Raw genomic sequence first — 24986 nt, 5'->3', positions numbered from 1 at the left:
TTTCTGCTGAATGGAGCTGCTGGCTTTGAGAAAAAGTCGCCCTGTGTAATACAATGTAACTATGGAAAGATGGATATCATTTTAAAGCTCTCTTTCTCCTCTTTCTGACGACCCCTAAATCGTCACCCTACGCCTTTTAGTTTTCTCTATTTTCGCAATCGAAACCGAGCCTGCAGCAACTTCAATCGCGAAAATAGCGAAAACTAAAAGGCATAGGGTGGCGGTTTATATATCATTGGAAAGAGGAGAAAGAGAGCTTTAAAATGATATGCATCTTTCCATAGTTTTTGCACTGCTCGGAGTCCCTTTAACACAGAACACCTCATCCTCCTCAGCTTCCGCACAGAAGCGTGACATATCTTCCTCCTCCTGCTCTGATTCTGGCACCCCACTTAACACTCCGTCGGAGTGCCATAATCTCAGGGCTCAGCGGTGTGGAGATGTTTTTGTGTGTCTGCCTCAGATGAGAGCAATGCCATCTGTACTCTCTGCCACCGAAAATTGGGCCATGGAAAGACCAAGACCCGCGTAGGGACAACTACCTTACGAAGGCACATGATTACAAAGCACAAACTGCAATGGGATGACCACCAGAAGAAAAGCAGCACACAAAAGCAAGGCCACACATCGCAGTGGAAGATACCAGGCCACAATTATTTCTCAAAAAAGGCGATACCCAAACTGTACCACGATGTTGAAAGGCAAGTGGTGACATCTCTGGCACACATCGTTGGGTCAAGGGTCCATCTGACCACAGATGCCTGGTCTGCAAAGCATGTGCAGGCCTGCCCGAAGACTAAGTCAGTCCCCACACACAGCATCTCTGACTGCACGCTGTATGACTGCATGCCCCAAGACTAAGTCGGTCCCCACACAGCATCTCTGCCTGCAGGCCGCTTGACTGCCTTCTCCGCCACCACCAACAGGGTCAAGGACTCCAGGTGGATTCCTGAATTTTTAAGGCCGGCTACTAGCAGCGGCCGCTATAATAATTGTTCTGGTGCATGTACATGCCTGCCTTGTTTTTCTGGCTGCACTGCAGCTGCAACAACAAAACAAAAGGCATGTACATGTGTCAATTCCCCTTCGTGATCGTTACCTTGCCGCGGTGAAGGGGTTTGCGTATCACAATGAAGCAATGACTGGCTAAAGGAGTGTGTTGGGGTTTGGGGGCACACCTGACCCAAGAAGATAGATAATAAGGTCATTGCTTCATTGTGGACAGACCAAATTCGATCAGCTGGACACTCAGTCACTGTTGTTCTGTCATTCAGCTACCTCAGCCCGACCACATGGGCTTGAAAACCGCCATTGCCAGCACGGCCGTCACTACACAAATAGCTGTTTGCGGTGCGTCACACAGTGAGTTTAGTCTGTCAGTGTGAAGCAGTACACTAATTACACTACCTGATTGATCTATACACATGCAAGACGTTTTAAAGCACTTTAGGCCTCCAATTTAGTATGCAATGTGATTTCTGCCCTTAAAACGCTGCTGGGCATAAAATCTGGATTTTTCCCGAGGACTTTTGGCATGTATCCCACTCCGCCATGCCCCCCTCCAGGTGTTAGACCCCTTGAAACATCTTTTCCATCACTTTTGTGGCCAGCATAAATGTTTCTAGTATTCAAAGTTCGCCTCCCCATTGAAGTCTATTGCAGATTGCGAAAGTTTGTGCAAATCAAACTTTTGCGGAAGTTCACGTTCGAGGTTTGCGAACCGAAAATCGGAGCTTCGAGCCATCACTATTTATTTTGACAAAATGATCTCCTAGGAGAAAACTTAGTAGTAAAAATGATAGGACCCACCGCCTTCCCACTTCATAGGTACCATTCATAACTTTTTTTCACATTTACTTTAATCAAAGTGATTGAATCAACCAGGAAATCAACTAAGCATCAGGTTCCCCCAGGACAGTGTCCTAAATAAGAGTGCTATTTGAATTGCAGGTTCCTCGCTCAGTCTGCAGTGAGAGCTGCCCCTTGGGATTCTGGAAGGCCCCATTGCAAGGACAACCTGTTTGCTGCTATGAATGCATCCAATGTTTACAAGGAGAGATCTCCAATCAGACTGGTAAATTATAATTATTTATATGGTGCCAACATCGTCTGTAGTGCTGTACAGAGTGCCAAACAGGCTGGGTAGTGTAATGGTTAAAGGGAAGGTCCAGGCTCCTCCCCCCAAAAAAATCCACTTACCTGGGGCTTCCTCTAGCCTCTGGCAGCCGTCCTGTGTCCTCGCCGCATCTCCAGTGGCTCCGGCTTCTTCTGCGTTCCACCGCGCGGGTCACATGGTCCGGCCTACATCATCAGGATTGCACCGCACAGGCACAGTAGTTCTTCACCTGCACAGTACAATCCTGATTATGTCGGCCGGACCAAGTGACCCGCACTGTGGAATGCAGAACAAGCTGACCTGGAACCTGACCTGGCGAGGTCGGCTTCTGCAGCGGAGAAGACCGGGAGCCACCGGAGCTGCGGCGAGGGCACAGGACAGCTGCCAGGGGCTGGAGGAAGCCCCAGGTAAGTGGATTTTGTTTTTTTGGGGAGCCTGGGTCTATTCTTTAAAGCCTCAACCTCTGACACAGGAGACCTGGGTTTGAATCTCGGCTCTGCCTGTTCAGTAAGCCAGCACTTATTCAGTAGCAGACCTTAGGCAAATCTCCCTAACATTGCTGCTGCCTATAGAGTGCATCCTAGTGGCTGCAGCTCTGGTGCTTTGAGTCCGCCAGGAGAAAAGTGCGATATAAATGTTATTTGTCTTCTCCTGACCATAGTGTTGGCCATAGCTACATAAGTAGCACAACACACAGTACATTTAGAATATACAGCAATATAACTACAAAATATCTGCAAAGTTCATTTGTGATTTAAAACATCAGCAATACTGGTAGATGTTTATTTGATGCAGACATGGGGCTTGATTCACAAAGCGGTGCAAAGTGTTTGCACGCCTGTGAAAAGCCCTTTATCACGTGATAAGAAGAAACTCGCGCGAATTTTCCGCGCGCAAAGTTTTCCGCGCGCAAGCGCGCAGGCGCGCGCGCAGCACCCGGCGCTTCGCGTGAAGCTCCCATTAAGCCCTATGGGACTTTGCGCGCGCACGTACGCGCGTGCGCGCGCACATACGCGGTAGCTTCGCGCGAAGAGCAGCACAAATCGGTGATAACTCAGTGGTGCAAAGGTTATCACGCCTAAAGTCTTTTAGGCGTGATAACTGAGTTATCACCGCTTTGTGAATCAAGGCCATGCAGTTTCAAAACTACGAGGTAGCAGCCCATGCGGTTGTTACATGGGGGGAGGGTTCTTTCACAGGGAGGAGTGGACTTCTTTCTTCTCCACCAGGGACCCCCTCCCACGATCCCCGGGCTATGTCCGCCCAGACTAGGGATGGTCATGAATGCCCAATTCAAAAATACCTTTGGTTTTGGGAAAAGCTCAATCCTGCTTAGGAGACCTTAGGCAAGTCTTCCTAACACTGCTACTGCCTATAGAGCATGCCCTAGTGGCTGCAGCTCTGGTGCTTTGAGTCCGTCAGGAGAAAAGTGTGATATAAATGTTATTTGTCTTGTCTACTTTTTCTCTTGTATTGAGCATAAATGGTAAATTTTAGGCCAGCTTCAGTTACTACTGTAGTGGTACAGTGGTTATGGTTAGTGTGCTTGCCCACCACACAGTGAGACCCAGGTTCAAATCCCAGCCAATGTGAGTTGGCTTTTATGCTACAAATCCTTAAAGGGAACCTAAACGGAAAAGGATATGGATTTTTCCTTTTAAAATAATACCAGTTGCCTGAATTGCCTGCTGATCCTGTGTCTCTAATACTTTTAGCCACAGCCCCTGAACAAGCATGCAGATCAGGTGCTCTGACTGAAGTCAGACTGGATTAGCTGCATGCTTGTATCAGGGTGTGATTCAGCCACTGTTGCAGTCACAAAGATCAGCTGGACTGCCAGGCAACTGGTATTGTTTACAGGAAACATCCATATCACTCTCAGTTAAGGTTCCCTTTAAGCAACCTAATGTTTCTATTGCATTGAGCATACATGGTAAATATTAGGCCAACTTTGGTTACTACTGTTGTGGTACAGTGGTTAGTGTGCTTGCCCACCACACAGTGAGATCTGGGTTTGATTCCCAGCTATGGTATGATGTAAAATGGTTTTTGAAATAGTATAATTCCCTGGCAGATGAGACCCAGTAGGAGGGAGGTGGGAGGAGACCCACAAGAGGCTAATTAAAATCTCCCTAGCAGAGTGTGTAGCAGCTGCCCCATAACTAATTAGTGTAGGCAGACAACTGAGTCAAATGGTATAAGGACCTTGCTTGGAGGTGGGTGGGAGGGAGGGAGGGCGCGTCCTCCAGCAGTGATGTGTACTAGTTCACTCATTCAGGTGTGCCTCCAGGTATTAGAGCTCTTGAAACATGTTTTCTATCATTTTTCCAGCCGGTAGAAGTTTTTAAAATTTTCAAGTTCGCCTCCCCATTGAAGTCTATTGCGGTTCACGAACTTTTTCGCGAACCTAACCTTTCGCGGAGGTTCGCGAACAGGGTTCGCGAACCTAAAGTCGGAGGTTCGGAACATCTCTAATTGTCATTTGTAGGGATGGGACGAATCCACAATTTCTTTGAATCCGATTCCGGATCCGAATCTAAAAAGGTTCTCGAATATCTCGAACCTTTCGAATCCCGAATCTAACGAATCCTCACATAAAAATTGTGCGATCCGTGGTATAGTTGCCCGCAGTATAGGTACCCAGGCATAGGTAGCGAGGTAAAGGTGCCTTCAGTATAGCTAGCTAGGTATGAGTGCCTTCAATATTGGTAGCTTTCAGTATAGGTAGCAAGGTACAGGGGCCTTCAGTATAGGTAGCAAGGTATAGGGCCTTAAGTATAGGTAGCAGGGTATATGGGCCTTCAGTATAGGTAGCGGGGTATATGGGCCTTCAGTATAGGTAGCAGGGTATATGGGCCTTCAGTATAGGTAGCAGGGTATATGGGCCTTCAGTATAGGTAGCAGGGTATATGGGCCTTCAGTATAGGTAGCAGGGTATATGGGCCTTCAGTATAGGTAGCAGGGTATATGGGCCTTCAGTATAGGTAGCAGGGTATATGGGCCTTCAGTATAGGTAGCAGGGTATATGGGCCTTCAGTATAGGTAGCAGGGTATATGGGCCTTCAGTATAGGTAGCAGGGTATATGGGCCTTCAGTATAGGTAGCAGGGTATATGGGCCTTCAGTATGGGTAGCAAGGTACATGTGCCTTCAGTATCGGTAGCAAGGTATAGGGGCCTTCAGTATAGGTAGCACAGTACATGTGCTTTCAGTATTGGTAGGTAACTAGGTATAGGGGCCTTCAGTATAGGTAGCAGGGTATATGTGCCTTCAGTATAGGTAGCAGGGTATATGTGCCTTCAGTATAGGTAGGTAGCTAGGTATAGGGGCCTTCAGTATAGGTAGTAAGGTACATGTGCCTTCAGTGTAGGTAGGTAGGTAGGTAAAGGGACCTTCAGTATAGGTAGCAGGGTATAGGGCCTTAAGTATAGGTAAGTAGGTAGGTAGGTAGGTAGGTAGGTATAGGGGCCTTTAGGTAGGTAGGTAGGTAAAGGGACCTTCAATATAGGTAGCAGGGTATAGGGCCTTAAGTATAGGTAAGTATGTAGGTAGGCAGGTATAGGTGCCTTTAGGTAGGTAGGTACGTATAGGGGGCCTGTAGGTAGGTAGGTAGGTATTAAGGCCTGTAGGTAGGTATAGTGGCCTGTAGGTAGGTAGGTAGGTATAGGGGCCTTTAGGTAGGTAGGTAGGTATAGGGGCCTTTAGGTAGGTAGGTAGGTAGGTACGTATAGGGGGCCTTTAGGTAGGTATAGGGGGCCTTTAGGTAGGTGGGTATAGCGGCCTGTAGGTAGGTAGGTAGGTAGGTATAGCAGCCTGTAGGTAGGTAAGGATAGTGGCCGGTAGGTAGGTAGGTAGGTATAGTGGCCTGTAGGTAGGTATAGTTGCCTGTAGGTAGGTAGGTATAGTGTCCGGTAGGTAGGTAGGTATAGGTGCCTTTAGGTAGGTAGGTATGTATAGGGGGCCTGTAGGTAGGTGGGTAGGTAGGTAGGTAGGTATTGAGGCCTGTAGGTAGGTATAGTGGCCTGTAGGTAGGTAGGTATAGGGGCCGGTAGGTAGGTAGGTAGGTAGGTATAGGGGTCTTTAGGTAGGTAGGTATAGGGGCCTTTAGGTAGGTATAGGGGCCTTTAGGTAGGCAGGTAGGTGCGTATAGGGGGCCTTTAGGTAGGTATAGGGGCCTGTAGGTAAGTATGTATAGCGGCCTGTAGGTAGGTAGGGATAGTGTTAGGTCGGTAGGTAGGTAGGTAGGTAGATAGAACCCCCCTCCCCTGCCAACCCCCCCACGGCCCCCTCCGTCCCCCGTGCCTCCTCCGCTTACCCCTGCATAATAATCTACTCACCTTTCCCGTGGAGCGCAGAGCGGCAGACCTCTTCGTTACTTCCCTGTTCCCTCTAGTGGCCGGACCGGCTCTTACTGATGATGTCATTGTAAGAGCCGGTCACTAGGGGGAACCAGGAAGTCGGCGAGAGGTCTGCCGCTCTGCGCTCCGCTATGGATAGGTGAGTGGATGCGGGCAGGGGGGGCGAGCGGAGGAGGCGCGGGGGGGGGGTCGGATGAGGTCGGCGGAGGACGAGTGCGAGCGGCGGATGCGCGGCGATGCGGCGTCGGGATTCGGCGGATTCGTATAGTGGAAAATGGTGTCGGGATTCGAATCCACGAATCTCGAATATTTCCTAATATTCGAGGGATTCGTGGATTCGCCGGATTCGTCGTCCCACCCCTAGTCATATGCAATCACTCTGCAGTTCAGAGCAGCTCAGGATGCTGTCAGGATTCCTCCTATGGTTTGCTGCAGTTGAACTAGAGCCATATAGCCCTGGATTTCCTGCATGCATACTGTTGTATAGTACTGCATGCATTTGTTATGATAGTCTTTCAGCTAGCAAATGGTAATCAAGCCAGCTCAGGATTGAATGTTTACCATTCAGCTGTGTGGAAATTTGCATACCTGCATCCATTGGCTGATGCCAGCATAAATGTCTGCCTCCCATTTCAGACTCTGTCCGACATAGCGGTCAGTACGCTGGTCTGCTGGGCACTTTGTCACTCTGTAATAGATCTGTTATTGTAGTTCAATGCGACCTTATTACTTGTGCTTTAGCTAGTTCTTGATAAATATATATGCAGATCTGCGAATATATATTTATCCGTTAGTTGAGTCGTTTGTTATTTTTCTGTATTATTGTTTATTGCCTTGTTTCCATGCCTAATGGACGTTCGCTGCATCCGCAGTGGGTCAGTAAAGTCCAATATCCTGATAGCTTGGATTCTGCCATCACCACGTTAGTGACTGGTAGTATTCCTGCTACTCTAGTTTCTGGGAACTTAAATATAGGCTGCAGTTGCTATTAGTTACGTTCTATCCTGTAGTCTTGCCTGGGTGGATGCTTGCTGGTGACTGGTTGTTAACCTGCTTGCTCTGCTTCTATGGACGTAACTTTGAGCTGCAGTTGCTGCAGAGCGGTTACGCTCCAATCTATAGTCCTGTCTTATACCTATCTGAATGCCTGCTATCTCTAGGGCAGCACTAGTCTTGCAAGCGTTCCGTCTGTCTTTCTTGTATCTGTTTTGTTACTTAGCCAGAGGCTCAGACGGCATCTGCCCTGGGCAACAGTCAATCAATCAGTCAGTCAGTCTGTCTGTTCGTTCTTTGTCTGGTTACTCAGACCATAAGCAGCGCAACATCGCACTGCTCTGCCATTGTAGCTTATTTGTAGAGATATCGGAAGCCCAGAGCTGCAGCTGCTCTGGGCAACCTGTGTAGCCTCTTCCATTATTCAGCTACCAGCCTTGTTGCTCTGGGTGGTCAGAAAGTATAACCCCCATGCATTACAGGAATTATCTTACTACAGTAAGTAATTATGACAAATTCTATATCTGCCTTCTTTGCACAGAAGGAAATCCATGGCTATAATAACTAGGTAACTTTCGACAGAGTTGATCCAGGGATTTTATCTGACTGTCATCTAGAGTCTAGAAAAAATGCTTTCCCTTTTAAATCTAATTTGCTCAAGCCTTGTAAGGTTTTTTTGACTGCCTCTGGATCTACTGGGATGTGGGCGGGCCCAGGACAGGGATTATTTTATTAACTGGTTGAACTTGATGAATGGATGTCTTTTTTTGAACTAAACTATGTAACTATGTACACACACACACACAGAACATTTATATCATGCTTTTCTCCTGGCATACACAAAATGGGTCCATCTGAAAATGGCGCCTCCGATTAATGGCGCATGGTGTTGCCGTTAACCCGTTTGGCGCTTATCGCTATTTAACGTTAAAGCCTTACTGCTATTTAATGTTAAAGCCTTATTGTTATTTAGCGTTAACACACAGAACCCTCTCAGTACCTATCCCTAACCCTAAGACCCCCCTGGTAGTGCCTAACCCTAACCACCCCCCAGGTGGTGCCTAACCCTAACCACCCCCCTGGTGGTGCCTAACCCTAAGCACCCCCCCGGTGGTGCCTAACCCTAAGACCTCCGTGGTGGTGCCTAACCCTAAATCTCCCCTGGTGGTGCCTAACCCTAAGCACCCCCCTGGTGGTGCCTAACCCTAAACACCCCCCTGGTGGTGCCTAACCCTAAGCACCAGCCTGGTGGTGCCTAACCCTAAATCTCCCCTGGTGGTGCCTTACCCTAAGCACCCCCTGGTGGTGCCTAACATGCATAGGCGCTGTGCGCTATTATTCACTGATCCGACACAAAATGTCAGAGCTGCAGCCACTAGGGCGTGCTCATGGGCATAGCAATAACCCCTGCGACACCTGCCATCACAGGGGGCCAGAGGCTTTGCCTCCTCCCTCTCCCCAACCGCAAGTTCAGCCAATTAGCAAAGAAACCTCCCTGTTCATTCACAAAAACCATGTGCAGAAGCATGTGTATTTTTTTCCTGCTTTCAGAGGCTGCTTCACAGCAGAACAATCTCTGTTGCCATTCACTGGCTTCCAATCACCTGACCTGCTAGAGGTTCAGAGACCAAGGGGCCCCCATGCTATCATTTTTGAGAGGGGCCCTATTAAGTCTAGTTACGCCCCTGGGCGCGCTCTATAGGCAATAACAGTGTTAGGGAGTCTTGCCCAAGGTCTCCTGCTAATTAGGTGCTGGCTTACTGAATAGGAAGGTCTCCTGTGTCAGATGCAGAGCTCTTAACCAGTACATTATGCAGCCACTGTAAAAATGTAAGATAGGAAATGATTAGTGCACGGTATTTTAGTAACCATTATGTATGTCAGCTGCCTTACTGTACAAGTTATGTTTGTTTCTGTTCTATAGAACTGTAGTGCAACCCATATGATTGAGGTAATTGTGCAATGCCTGCTAGCTCACTGTCAGAAATACCGGTGAAGTACTGGTAAAATTGCTGTTGTGCTCTCTGCACAGGGCAGTTTTACCGATGCTTTGCGCATGTACCTCCACGTGAGTTAATGGGAAAAATCTAAATAAATTGTAATGATTTTAATTGTTGCTCATCCTGCATCATGATGTAATGGCTTGTTTCTGGATGGCTTGTTTCTTGATCTAGATTCCATTGACTGCATGAAGTGTCCCTGGGATCGGTGGCCTAATTCACAAAAGTCCAGCTGTGTTCCTAAGATGCTTGAGTTTCTCAGTTTTAAAGAGCCTTTGGGAGCAATTTTGGCAGCTGTTAGCATTTTATCTGCCTTCACACCTGTGTCTATTCTGAAGATTTTCATAAAACATAAGAACACCCCAGTAATCAAAGCCAACAACTATTTACTAAGTTGTCTTCTCCTGGTATCACTGTCTTTGTGTTTCCTTTGCTCTTTGGTGTTCATTGGATACCCCCAAACTGAGACATGTCTTCTGCGCCAGACTTCATTTGGCCTGGTCTTTGCTCTCTGTGTTTCCTGCATCTTGGCCAAAACAATTATGGTGGTGTTGGCTTTCATGGCCACCAGACCAGGCAGCAGTCTGCGGAAATGGACTACACCTCAACTGTCCTATTCAATAATTTTTGTGTGTTTCTTCATACAGTTTATTTTGTGCATTGTTTGGTTATTATTTGCCCCTCCATTCTCACACAACAACATACAAATTAAGCCTGGAATCATCATTGTTGAGTGCAATGAAGGCTCACTCATTGCCTTCTGGACCATGTTGGGTTACCTTTTTCTTCTAGCTACCATTAGTTTTGCAGTAGCCTTTTTGGCTCGGAGACTTCCTGACAGCTTCAACGAGGCCCAGTTTATTACATTCAGCATGTTGGCCTTCCTCAGTGTCTGGGTATCCTTTATCCCAGCATACCTCAGTGCTCAGGGCAAATACACTGTGGCTATGGAGATCTTTGCCATCTTGGCCTCCAGCTGGGCTCTGGTCATCTGTATGTTCCTCCCCAAATGTTTCATAATCTTGTTCAGATCAGACATGAACTCTAGGGAACATCTCATGGGAAAGAAAACAAAAGGCCAGATTTGACAGGTTAACAAAGAAACATCTAAAGATATACAAACTGATAAAATGCAATACATGACTGAACTCACCCACGTGTTTATTTCTTTGTAGTTTAAAAAATCTAGTAGATAACTTGGATGCGAAAATATTGTTTAAAACCTCAGGCAGTCACTATTTGAATCAACACTCAATTGTATTTTTTCAACACACACACACATACATACACACTCAGTAACATACTATTAACTGTTTCCAGGCTCCTGTCTGCAGAAAGTCTCTGCTACAGAAATAAATAATTTCATATGCAGGCAAACACAGTGTTCCTCTCCTTCCTGCATCCTCCCCCTCCCCTTAGCTCAGCTTGTAGAGCCATCAGACACGGTCTAGGAACTGGAATGACTAGTCTGTGACCTGTCCACAAAGGAGCAGTTAACTAGTAAGAGGGAATAGAAGCATGCCAGCCAGGTATATCTGTAGTTAACTTTTCTTCTACGATAGGACCTTCATTGTGACAATCTGCTCTGCTTAAAAGTCTTTTGAGTTCTGTTTGTGATGTTCACAATTGGTGCTTGTCATTGCTGAACTAAATAGCCTTAGGCCTGGTTCACACTTGCGCTTTGTGTGAAACCGGGCCGTACGTCCAGGTCCGGGGGAGTACGGGTCCCGTACTGGGGCCGTACGGATCCCTCAGGATCCGGTCAGGTTGCGGACAAAAAGTATCAGTTCGGCATCCGGAAAGTAACACTTCCGGGTTGCTGTTACTGTACTTTAAAAAGGCACGGCAGCACAAACAAGCATGGGGGGAGTCGGAGGGGGCACACACAGCACACACAGCGCACACAGCGCACGCAGTACAGGACAACAGCCCACAATACAATAATAAACATACCTGGGCTGTTGTCCTGTCAGCACTGCCGTCTCCCCCCCCCCCATCTGTCCATGCCTGGACCCCCCATGTGGCAAAGGACGGGTGCCGTAAGCACCCGTTCCTATTGCCAGTGTGATGAGAAACTTCCGTTTCTCATCACTTCCTATGGTGCGGGGAAAATGGTCAGGTTCCGGGTCAGGTGCGGCGGCCGGAGCTGCGTTCCAGGAAAAATGCTGCATGTTGGAAAAATCCTGAACGCAGCCCGGACCACAGACCGGATCCGGATCCTGACAGATGGACGGGTGTGAATAGATACACTGAATAAAATATCCATTCACATCCGGGTCCATTTGTACAGCATACGGTGCGTTCCCGGGTCCGGGGAAACCGGACCTGGAACGCAAGTGTGAACCGGGCCTTAAAGAGGAACTCCAGTGAAAATAATCTAATAAAAATGTGTTTAATTTTTACAGTAATCATGTATAAATGATTTAGTCAGTGTTTGCCCATTGTAAAATCTTTCCTGTCCCTGATTTACATTCGGACATTTATCACATGGTGCCATTTTTAATGCTGACAGGTGATGTCACTGGAAGGAGATGCTGCTTGCTTTTTTGGCAGTTGGAAACAGCTGTTATTTCCCACAATGCAGCAAGGCTCCCACTGTGTGATGTCATGACCTCAGTGCTGTGAGGTGCTGACATCACACAGTGGGAGGGGTTTCACTACAAAATCAGCCATACAGAGCCCCCTGATGATCCGTTTGATAAAATAAATAGATTTCTCATTGGAAAGGGGCTATCAACTACTGATTGGGATAATGTTCAATTATTGGTCACGGTTTCTATTTGATTTCATCACCTAATGAAGAAAAAATATCTAAAGCTGGTCATACACACATTGGTTTTGATCACTTTAATTGAATCTGCCCATAATCTATTGCTCGTACATATCTTATCTTACAACATTCAATTGATTTTGTGCAGATTATCATTGTGCTGTCATATCCTCTCTGACCTCAGACACTATCAAGCAGCTGATTTCTTCCCTGGAAACGCTTTGCCCCCCTCCCCCCCCTTTCAACCAGTTATGTAAGCGGCTGCCAGATGCATCCATTCTTCTAACTGTTCTGCATCCATCCCCCCACCTCCTGCATGCTTGCAGGATTTCTCAAGAGCCACCCCTACCCTCTTGAACTTCTTTCCACCGCCCATGAGACTTCCCCCCTCTTTTAACACATTCAAGCAAGCCCTCAAAACCCATATCTTTAAGATGGCCTACCCACCACCTACCACAGAGTAACTTTCCACTGAATATTTATTCTACAGCCGTACCAAGTGTGTCCATCTCCCCTCCCCTTAGATTGTAAACCTTTGGCAGGTTCCTCCCTTTCCTAGTGTACTCTACATGATTGTGTGCTCCTTTCTTATGACAGCCTTGTACTTATATTACTGGGCCTGCCTAACAAGCCCACAAATGCATGATCATGTATTTTGTACCCTGTTTGCCTTGTATAGATTTGTCCTATGTTGAATAACCTTGTTGTGTCTCTTATAACTTTGTATCATTGTATGTATTTATTGTCCAGTGCTGCGTAATATGTTGCATAATATGCTGGCGCTTTATAAATATAATAAATAAATAACAACTGAAAGTCTGATCATACATGTTGACAAATGTCTGTGGGATGGGGCAGGACAGGAGTGGTGGTAGATTGATGGCCCATAGCTTTAAGCTACATCATGTAGTACAGCACTTGCAGTTTGATCAAATCTTGATAGTGTTCTGCTGAACTGGGCCGGAGCTACCATAGGAAAAAAATGGGCAATTGCCCCAGGGCCCCAGAGCCTGTAGGGGCCCCCAAGGTGTCCCTTCCCATCTTAACTGTTGCTCCCCAGGGACTCTGCAGAGTCTGTTAAGTTAGGAGGTGATTGGGAGAGGGTCAGCAGCCATCTCAGGGGCCCAGGAGGGAAGTTTGGCTGCAACAAAGGGCCTCTAATTACGCTTTGTGGTCAGGGGGTGTCTGTTGGGGGGCCCCCAGGCTAATTATGCTCTAGGGCCTAATTGTTACTTGAACCGGCCCCGCTGCTGAAACCTAGCAAAAGTAAGCTTGCCATGATGAAACGCGTTGATCACTATCTAATCAAATTCTATTGGAATGTCAATCGCTCAGCTAGGCATATTGGGCCATAATTGACCTGTGTTTGGCTAGTAGAACGGAGCGAGCAAAATTGACATGTTCTGTCTTGCAGTGAATCAGCCCCAATTTTGCTTAGCGAGATGCTCACAAATAGTTATAATCGTAATCTGCTAATTACGATTACGACAAATAATGCATACATTTTCGCAATTACGCATATATGTAATTACAAATTCTTAATTCAATTGACTTCGTGTAATCATTCGTAATTATGCATGAACTCACGTTTAATTTACGCGTAATTTATGCATAATTTTGTGCCTACTTTGGCGGTGCATTGCAAAGACCCCATACATGCTATTACTACCAAAATTGCTACTAATGTTAAGGAGAATAGTGGGTACAAGTCAAAAGACCTTGTAGTTTTTGAGAAAATCGATTTTAAAAATTCAAAGAAAAACGTTTTTTAAACTCCGAAAAATGAGTTTACAAAAATGTTTTTGTATTTTTAAAATCTATTTTCTCAAAAACTATTAGGTCTTTTTGAACATTTTTTTTATAACTTGTACCCACTCCTCTTAACCTATGTAGCAATTTTGGTGTCACTACCATGTATGAGGGCTTTGCTATTCACTGCCAACGTCGGCACGAAATTACGCGTAAGTTCATGCGTATGGTAAATAACTACGAAAATAATTACGCTATTCCCCCGAAATCTCACATTACGATTACAATGCATAATTGCCTATTGCAATGTGTAATTATGCATGGGTGTAGTTTCTGCTCAACACTACTCACAAATCCAACAGTCAAGTTTGCCATGCAACAATGAGAAAGTACACAGGGCAATTAGTGATGCTCATAATCAGCTGATTACGAGTACGTGAAATCTCTTGTAAATTTTCACATTTACGCTCATACGTAATTACGATGTGTAAATTCAACTGATTTTGTGTAATCATTCGTAATTTTGTCTAATTTTCGTCTAATTTTGTGTCGACTTCAGCAGTTACCTTATGTATTCGCGTATAAGCCTAATTTTTCAGCACAAAATATGTGCTGAAAAGATACCCCCTCAGCTTATATGCGAGTCAGTGGAGCAGAACGGATGGTGGAGCAGGTTTCGTTACTGGCAGAGAAGCATAAGGATCATGCACTAGTGATCCTGCTCTTGCTAGCTGGCTCCCTGCTGTGTCTGTGCTCCCACCCCACCCATCCCCTGCAACATGGTGTGCAGAGTGTGCTGCTCAAGACTACCTGTGTACCCTGGCTTGTGGAGCGGAGCGTACAGGCAACATGTCACTCAGCAGTGCAATGATCAGGGATTCTTCCTGTGTCTCATATCTATGACGCCATCTAGTGGCATCTTGAGACACAGCTGTATCATGTTTGGGGCTCATCTGACTATGGGGAGGGGGGCTGACTTGTACTGGGTGCACATCTGTGGAAGGGGCTATATTGGGGAGGTGGCTTATATGCGAGTCAATCCGTTCTTCCTGGTTTTTGAGGGTAAAGTGAGGGTCTCGACTTATACACGGGTCGGCTTATATGCGAGTATATACGGTAATAGTAAAGTCCCTACACAATGTATTGTCACCAAACTTGCTATATACAATATGTTATCACTTTTAAAAATGCAAAGTAAAAATGTTTTTGAAACTCAGAAAAATTACAGCTTAAAAAACATTTTTCCTTTGCATTTTTAAAGCTTGTTCACACTAGAGGCGTTTTTTTGGGAAATTTGAAGCGCAGGCGATTTGTACAAATCGCCCTAAAAGCGCTTACACTATGCTTTCCAATAAGATCGTTCTCATTGGGGCGTTCCGTTTGCTTGCCACTGACAAAATTGCTGCATATACCAGGGTGGCCTCTTGAGCTCCCCCCAGTGGCTTCAGCTCTTGAGCGCTTTGAGTTCAACAGGAGAAAAGCGCTATACAAATGTTAGGATTATTACTTGTAAACAGTTAACAGATAAGCAAAAATGCCAATATTCTATTCACATTAATTTTTACTAAAATAATGCTAAATTCAACTTTCGAGCAAAAATGCCATAAAAAAGAAACAATTTTTGTAAATTTACACCATATTGCAAAAATACAATGTATTTTCGCGAAAATGTTCTCAAAATCGGAAATGGCATTCTCGATGCGAAAATCACTTTGGCGTAAATTTGCAAGCAACACTGCCAGGGAGGCTCTGCGTGATGCAATTTTATTTGATGCCCATTTGCAATGTATGATTACAACAGACCTGCCTTGACCTTTGCTGAACTGAATTTTACAGACATGCTGATGCTGTCTTAATATGTTCCACCTCGTATTGTGACCTGGTTGGGATGGAATTTACAAAATAGCATGTTTAATTGCGGAAATGTACGCACGCATTCAAGAGGGAGCACATTGACAGGAAGGGAACCCTGAGGAGAGGGATGGAGGTTAGAAGTCGGGCCCCCAGTTCCCACACCCCCAAGCTTCTAAACTCTTTGGCCTGGGCATTCCTGCAACCCCCTACTCCACTGCTCCCGACTGGGTTGCCCCGTCCCCATCAGAAACATTCGGCGCATCCAGTGACCCAAAAAACGGGACACCATGGGCGGAGATTCGGGAAAGTGATCCAGATCTCTTGTCCTAACGTTGTGCCTGAGTATCAGTTGGGATTTGTTGATAAGATTAGCTAGCAAACAGGAATGTTAAGCTTAGAGGGGATAGTAGGAGAAAGTTAGGTATAACTTTCAGGATCAAAACATTAGCAATAGGAGTCAAGATAGAGTTCATATAAGAAGGTTAGGGTTAGTTGTTGGGAAGGTATTTTGGTACTTATCCGTTAGCCGGACACATCCGGCAGGTGGCGCTAATTACTTGAAAACTTCACATTAACACAAAAGTGTTAATGTAACCGCTTCTCGGCACTACAGTGAGTGACAATTGAATGACAAATAAGCCGGCGGCAATGTAACAGATCAAGTCTCCGGCTTCGTGTCTCGCTCTTCTCCCCCTGCCTCTCTCCTATAGAAAACAGGCAGCCCTGGGGGAGGGGGGGACACTCGTGTCCCACCAGAGTCATTCGTCGCAGTAAAACAAGCAGAATTCCCTGCCGTGACGAACGACTCTGGGGGACACGCATGTCCCCGCCGGCTGCCAGTATTGTATAGGAGAGAGAGGGCAAGGGGGAGGAGAGCGCCAAAGCCGGTGGCTTATTTGTCATTCAATTCACTCACTGTCTTAATATACATTTGGCCTCAGCGAGCCGGCCACTTCAAACAGTGCCGACAAGCGGTTACATTAACACTTTTGTGTTAATGTGAAGTTTTCATGTAATTAGCACCACCTGCCGGATGTGCCCGGCTAACGGGAGTATAGCAGGGGCATTGCTAGGTTCCCAAAAGACCTGGGGCACCCAAGGGCACCCCTGCGGCGTGCCAAGGCAAAAAAATGGGTGGGGCTACAGACCAGAATGTGGGTGTGGTCACAGGTGGAGCCAAATTTACATGAACTTAGCAACGGTCTAAGTAGGCCTGTCCAGAAAAATGTCGGCTGAAGCCCCCTACCCAGTAATACGCAAAAAAAAAAAAATATGCAGCATATAACATAAATGGGCAGTGTCACTTATCTTATATAAAAGCATAGAGTGATAGCAGCATTGAGTAATATATAGTATATGAATCTAGTAGCCAAATGTTTTATACAGCACGGTGGCATAGTGGTTAGCACTCTCGCCTTGCAGAGCTGGATTCCCAGTTAGAAACCCAGCCAGTACCCGATGTCACCTACTGTACAGTATATGGTTATTTATATGCGTATGTATATACAAATGTGGGCATGATGTGAGTAAACTGATAAAATAATGGAGGTTATTATCTCCCTAGGCTGTCAACGCCCAACATGCCTATTATATGTGTGTTTAGATTTATGCTTATTATATGTAAGAACTGAGCTTTATTATATATGTGCTAAGTAATACGTCGGGCACTGTTGGTTTCCCTATCCTCTTGGAAATAGATATAATATAGAACTTATTGATGAAGGGGGGCCCTGAAGTAGCTGGACATAGAAGAGGGAGGGGGAAGGAGGCAGACGGGGGAGGGTTAAGAGATGGACGTGACAACGCCAGGGTGTCCACGTGAAATGACAGAAAGAGGTATATTGAGACCATACTAAAAGAGGTGGAGGAAAAGAGTGGGACTCTGTTTGCTTATGCACCAACCTGCCACTGTTATTGTTATTTCTATTCTTACCACTACTGCTGTTTCTGTTGACAACATTGCTGATTTTTTATTTCTTTTGTTCGGGGATAATCACCCGCTTTCCAACAATATAATAGCGATATGAAGTTTGAAGGCTGAGTCGGTGAGAGGTCGCCCGACAATGTTGGGTGGACTCTCATGAGACTGGTGGTTGCTACTCCCCCACATAGGGACTGGATCCCAATGAGACGTCTCCTTTGGGTGATGCTTATTGGGACGGTATATATCTTCTTTCGGAAGACTTCAAGGTTAAACCCAAGAGTATATTTTGAGTTAGAAAACAATCGGTCTGCATTGATCTGGGTAAATGTTCTTATTGATGATGCGGTTACTCTTCCTGACGGCTCTCTTAGCTCGACATCATGACCTCCCTAAAGATACTCTCAATCAACTCCAAAGGATTAAACATCCCTGAGAAACGGAGAATAGTACTAAAAGATATGTGGACTGGTAGAACGCAAGTTGTGCTCCTCCAAGAGACACACTTCAGAACTAACAGGGCCCCCAAGCTCTCCAATAATCATTTTCCTCTCTGCTACACCAGTAACTCACCGGACAGCAAAACAAAGGGTGTGGCAATTTTAATTAGCAAAGACCTACCCTTCACTGAATTACAGACCTTAAAGTGGACCCAAATTAAAAATACAAGATTTCAGAAATAAAATCTATTTTCTAAATTATAATAATAAATAGCAGCCTTTTTTCAGCTGCATGATGACAAATATAAAATATTTTACATTTATTGGAGGAACCCCTCCCCTTCCTTTCAAATTGCCGGCATTTTTCCGGCAAATTGGTGGAGTAGATGGTGTCCAGCAATGGAGGAATTGCTAATGGCTGCCCCCAGTATAACCCTAGTTATGAAGAGAAGGGTGAAAAGCATGCACTGAAATGATCATAGGTTTGAAGGAGTGTTTATTTATCTTTGTATGTGTCAGAGTGTGGCAACTAAATATTTTTTAAATTAAAAAAATGTTTGGTTTGGGTCCGCTTTAAGTGACCCCAATGGAAGATACATTATGGTTAGATGTCTAATTAAAGACTTAAAATACACAATTTGTTCCATTTATGCACCAAATGTGGATCAGGAGAAATTTATACTCAAAGTTTTGCAGGAGCTTGACAACTTTGCAGAGGGAAGCGTTATTCTGGGAGGAGATATCAATATGCCCCTGAGCCTGATATTAGATACGTCCACAGGAAGATCCACCATTTCATACTCTAAACTGAATAAAGTTAGGAAGGCGCTCCGCGATAGACAGTTAGTGGATTGCTGGAGGGCGACGCATCCTAATGACAAGGATTACTCCTTTTACTCCGCAATGCATAACATGTACTCACGAATAGACTGCATTTTTCTCTCTCACGATTTGCTCTCGGAACATATACAGTCAGACATTGGAGTGATCTCCTACTCAGATCACGCCCCCATCTGGGCCACATTGAACTGCGCGATGAAAAAAGATAAACAATTCACGTGGCGTCTCAATGTCTCATTGATCAGGATCCACTGATCTGTGAGAGAATTAAAAACATATTAAGTGAGTATTTTCAAATAAATGACAAAGAGGATGTCTCGCCCTCCACTCTCTGGGAGGCACACAAATGTGTACTTAGGGGAGCTCTAATCAAGATTAGTACAAAACGGAAAAAAGAAAGAACGTGGATGATGTTAAAGTTACTGGAGGAGGTGCAGCAGCTGGAATATCACCACAAAAGAAACCCATCTCAAGTGGCACTGCTCCCTTTATTAGAAGCTAGGAAAAAGCTTAATTCTCTGCTACAAGATAGTGCGAAATCAGCTGCACGCAAATGCCAACATTCCTTTTTCATGTTTGGCAACAAACCAGGTAAGCTCCTTGCAAGAGCCTTAAAACACCAACAGCGAAAAACATACGTAGAACACATTGTTGACTCCAGGGGGAAAAAACATATAAGATCCGGGTCTATCGCGCGGGGCTTTAGAGAATTCTATTCCAAGCTTTACGATCTAAAAAATAAAACAGGGGAAATTAGTAGGAACAATATTACGCAAGCCATAACAGAATACTTAGAATCAGCAAATATGCCTAAATTGACTGAGGATATGTCGGCAGAGTTAGAGGCCCCCTTCACAGAGTCAGAAGTAAGCAAAGTCATAGCAGATATTAAACCTGGAAAGGCACCCGGTCCTGATGGGTACCCCATTGAATATTATAAAAAAATTAAAGGGATACTTGCCCCTATATCTTAGCAGACTATTTAATACCCTGGCAGACACCGACAGAGGGGTGACTCTACCCCTACAAACACTCGAATCGCACATTACTATAATTCATAAACCCGGCAAGGACCCGGCAGCATGTGGCAGCTATCGCCCTATCTCTCTACTGAACCTGGACCTAAAGATTTTTGCCAAGATTATAGCAAACCGTTTAGCTGAACACATGGGATACCTAGTTCACTGGGATCAAGTGGGTTTCATACCACATAGGGAGGCCAGGGACAACACATTGAGGGCGATTGATCTGCTCCAGTTCACCCGGTCGAAGGGGACCCCATGCATGCTATTATCTACTGATGCAGAGAAGGCCTTTGACTGGGTGAACTGGCAATGGATTAGAACGGTGCTCCGAAATATTAATATAGGGGATAAATTATTCGCATGTATAGATGCCCTTTACTCAAGACCAACGGCCTGTATAAAAGTAAATGGGATTCTCTCGGACACACTGGAAATAAAGAATGGCACTAGACAGGGGTGCCCGTTGTCCCCCCTGATCTTTGCCTTAGCCCTAGAGCCATTCCTTTGCCAGATCAGAGCAAATGAAAATATTAAGGGTATTACAGTAATTGGTACAGAGCATAAAATCGCAGCCTATGCGGACGACCTGCTTTTCTTTCTAACTAGTCCAGTTACGTCCCTGCCCAACTTAATGGCTGACTTTACCCGATTTGGGGTGCTATCATATTTTAAAATAAACACAGACAAATGTGAGGCATTTAATGGGGGACTTAACGAACAAATTAGAGCCTAATTAGAACATAATTTTCCCTTTAAATGGAAACACCAAAACATAAAATATCTAGGAACTAACATTTCAGGCTCCATGGCTGACATCTTTAGACATAATTTCCCCCCACTTTTAAAGACACTAGAACGGGACTTGAAAAAATGGGACTTGCCCCAATTGTCTTGGTTTGGCAGAATAGCGGTGATAAAAATGAACCTAATGCCAAGGCTGCTGTACCTCTTCCAGACCCTCCCAGTACATATACCAACATCTTTCCTCCACCAAGCACAATCCATTTTTAACAAATACATTTGGAAGAAAAAGCCCCCCAGATTAAAATGGGATATTATATATAAATTAAAGTGAGACGGAGGCCTGGCAGTACCCAAAGTGGCTTATTGTTGTTATGCGGCAGTGCTTACTAGGGCAGTGGACTGGGCGCGACACGGCACCCTTAAACAATGGGTCAGGCTGGAAAATGATCTCTCTCCTAACCAACTCATCTCCTGCTTGTGGACAGCTAATGCTACCAATCTTAATCAAAATCTGCCCCCTCTATGTGTTAGAACTATACAAATTTTTCTTAAACTGCGAAACTCCCTGGGACTGTCTCCACGGCCTTCCCCACTGCTGCCTTTAACTGATAACCCGGAACTCCCGGTAAACAGTGGTGCTCACGTACATAAAGATTGGAAGGACCTGGCGACACTAAAACTAGCAGATATCCAAGCAAATGGATCTTGGAGGACCCTAGAGGAACTTAGGTTAACCCAAAATAAACCGGGGCTAGACTGGTGGGGTTACTTCCAGATTAGATTTCTCCTGAGGAGCCTACGGATAGCACCGTCAAATTTAAGATGCCTAACAGAGTTTGAAGATCTATGCTCTGGGTCAGATCCAATGGAGAAAACCTTGTCTAAAGTATATCTCATTCTAATATCACAAGCAGGATATGAGGCCCCTTTCCTTAAAAAATGGGAAAGAGATTTGGGTCGTACCTTTTCTGAGGCTCAAAGGGGAAAAATGTGCCTGTATGCTCACAAGACCTCTATGTCTAGTAGAATCCAAGAAACTAATTACAAGATTCTCTCTCAGTGGTACTACACACCTAGCAAACTCCATAAGATATATCCGGAAACAGAAGAAAAATGCTGGAGATGTAGTGGGGCGCAAAGCACCTTACTGCATATACTCTGGTCCTGTACCAGATTAAAGGACTTCTGGTGCAAGGTGGAGCGAATATTAAAGCATGTCACCAATCGCCAGAATTCTATATCTTACATTGCAATGATTGGTCTATGAGAGCATACAAAAGATCTGTAGTCAGACATATTTTGAATGCAGCCAAAACTGTAATCGTCAGAAAGTGGCGGGACATCGATTCCCCGAGATCTTCGGAATTGGTAAAGGAGATAGATCATATTCAGCTAATGGAAGACCTGACACTCACAACCATGGACAGAACAGAGGTGTATAAAAAAACATGGGCATTCTGGTCAATGTTTAGGGAATCGAGGGAGTTCGAGGGGATCCTAGAGGGCAGTATCACATGATCGTGAAATAAGGGATGACATACAAATAGTGGTGCTCAGCAGAGCTCGAATATTCGAGTAGCTCGAATATTCGAGCTCTTTTTCAGCTATTCGAGCTCGGTATTCGAGCTCCGAATAGCTGTAGCTATTCGAATGGGCTATTCGAGAACACTCGAATAGCCCATTCACTATTCGAGCTATTCGAGCAAACCGGCGCTATTCGAGCTCGGTACCGAGCTCGAATAGCGTCATAGCCCAGATTGATGTGCTTAGAGCCAATCAGAGGGCTCCCAGGCCCTCTGACGGCAGCCAATCACAGAGGGGGACCCTGGCCAGCCCCTACCCTATAAATAGCGGCCGCCATGTTCGGGTTTTCCATGCTTGCCTGAGACTTGTACAGAGAGAGATCTGCTCCTTTGTGCTTTGGCTTAGCAAGTGCTCTATTGTGTTCATTTACCTAGCGTTTTTGCTCACCTACACCTGCCATATACACCTGTATTGTTGTTATTTAGATAGACATTGTATTTTAGTTAGTAGCTTGTGTGTTACATTAGAGACAGGCAGCTGCTGCAAGCTTACAGGTTTAGGCCTCAGGGGGGCCTTGCCTCTGTGGGCAGCTGTCCTCTGTTTATTTCTCTCATCATCTATACCAGTATTTCTGCTGTCCTTTACTAATAGTATTGTAGTTATACTGTACTAGGAGTAGGACACTCACTGACTGTCACTGTTTATAGGCTACTAGCTAGCTCCTGCGTGTGTGCACTCACTCACTGTCTGTGTGTACACACACTCTATTTCCTTCTGATTACTGATTGATTATTGTTAGTTGTACTTACTTACTACTTACTCTTACTGTACCCGTAGGGACACTCACTGTCACTGTTCATATAGGCTACTAGCTCCTGCGTGTGCGCACTCACTGTCTGAGTGTACACACACAACACACACTCTATTTCCTTCTGATCGCTGATTGATTATTGTAATTAGTTAGTTCTACTTACTGTTACTACTTACTCTTACTGTACTAGGAGTCTAGGACACTCAGTCACTGTGTTCATAGGCTACTAGCTCCTGCGTGCGTGCACTCACTGTCTGAGTGTACACACACCCACACTCCATTTCCTTCTGATCGCTGATTGATTATTGTTATTAGTTAGTTCTACTTACTGTTACTACTTACTTACTCTTACTGTACTAGGAGTCTAGGACACTCAGTCACTGTGTCCATAGGCTACTAGCTCCTGCGTGCGTGCACTCACTGTCTGAGTGTACACACACCACCCACACTCCATTTCCTTCTGATCGCTGATTGATTATTGTTATTAGTTAGTTCTACTACTTACTGTTACTACTTACTGTACTAGGAGTCTAGGACACTCAGTCACTGTGTCCATAGGCTACTAGCTCCTGCGTGCGTGCACTCACTGTCTGAGTGTACACACACCACCCACACTCCATTTCCTTCTGATCGCTGATTGATTATTGTTATTAGTTAGTTCTACTACTTACTGTTACTACTTACTTACTCTTACTGTACTAGGAGTCTAGGACACCCAGTCACTGTGTCCATAGGCTACTAGCTCCTGCGTGCGTGCACTCACTGTCTGAGTGTACACACACCACCCACACTCCATTTCCTTCTGATCGCTGATTGATTATTGTTATTAGTTAGTTCTACTTACTGTTACTACTTACTTACTCTTACTGTACTAGGAGTCTAGGACACTCAGTCACTGTGTCCATAGGCTACTAGCTCCTGCGTGCGTGCACTCACTGTCTGAGTGTACACACACCACCCACACTCCATTTCCTTCTGATCGCTGATTGATTATTGTTATTAGTTAGTTCTACTACTTACTGTTACTACTTACTGTACTAGGAGTCTAGGACACTCAGTCACTGTGTCCATAGGCTACTAGCTCCTGCGTGCGTGCACTCACTGTCTGAGTGTACACACACCACCCACACTCCATTTCCTTCTGATCGCTGATTGATTATTGTTATTAGTTAGTTCTACTACTTACTGTTACTACTTACTTACTCTTACTGTACTAGGAGTCTAGGACACCCAGTCACTGTGTCCATAGGCTACTAGCTCCTGCGTGCGTGCACTCACTGTCTGAGTGTACACACACCACCCACACTCCATTTCCTTCTGATCGCTGATTGATTATTGTTATTAGTTAGTTCTACTTACTGTTACTACTTACTTACTCTTACTGTACTAGGAGTCTAGGACACTCAGTCACTGTGTCCATAGGCTACTAGCTCCTGCGTGCGTGCACTCACTGTCTGAGTGTACACACACCACCCACACTCCATTTCCTTCTGATCGCTGATTGATTATTGTTATTAGTTAGTTCTACTACTTACTGTTACTACTTACTGTACTAGGAGTCTAGGACACTCAGTCACTGTGTCCATAGGCTACTAGCTCCTGCGTGCGTGCACTCACTGTCTGAGTGTACACACACCACCCACACTCCATTTCCTTCTGATCGCTGATTGATTATTGTTATTAGTTAGTTCTACTACTTACTGTTACTACTTACTTACTCTTACTGTACTAGGAGTCTAGGACACCCAGTCACTGTGTCCATAGGCTACTAGCTCCTGCGTGCGTGCACTCACTGTCTGAGTGTACACACACCACCCACACTCCATTTCCTTCTGATCGCTG

General features: G+C 45.3%; 1 protein-coding gene across 1 annotated transcript in view; it reads left to right on the top strand.

Moving 5' to 3' along the window:
* Positions 1-10554, top strand: part of LOC137562036 (extracellular calcium-sensing receptor-like) — a 42816-nt gene extending 32262 nt beyond the window's left edge. Inside the window, exons 4-5 of the mRNA XM_068273378.1 lie at positions 1951-2074; positions 9641-10554. Coding sequence (XP_068129479.1) covers positions 1951-2074; positions 9641-10554 — 1038 coding nt within the window. The remainder of the gene's footprint in view (positions 1-1950; positions 2075-9640) is intronic.
* The last annotated feature ends 14432 nt before the right edge of the window (positions 10555-24986 follow it).

The sequence above is a fragment of the Hyperolius riggenbachi genome, chromosome 3 (genome assembly GCF_040937935.1).
Source record: "Hyperolius riggenbachi isolate aHypRig1 chromosome 3, aHypRig1.pri, whole genome shotgun sequence".
NCBI lineage: Eukaryota > Metazoa > Chordata > Amphibia > Anura > Hyperoliidae > Hyperolius > Hyperolius riggenbachi.
Note: the sequence above shows the minus strand (reverse complement) of the source record. Positions and strands in the feature narration are given on the sequence as shown.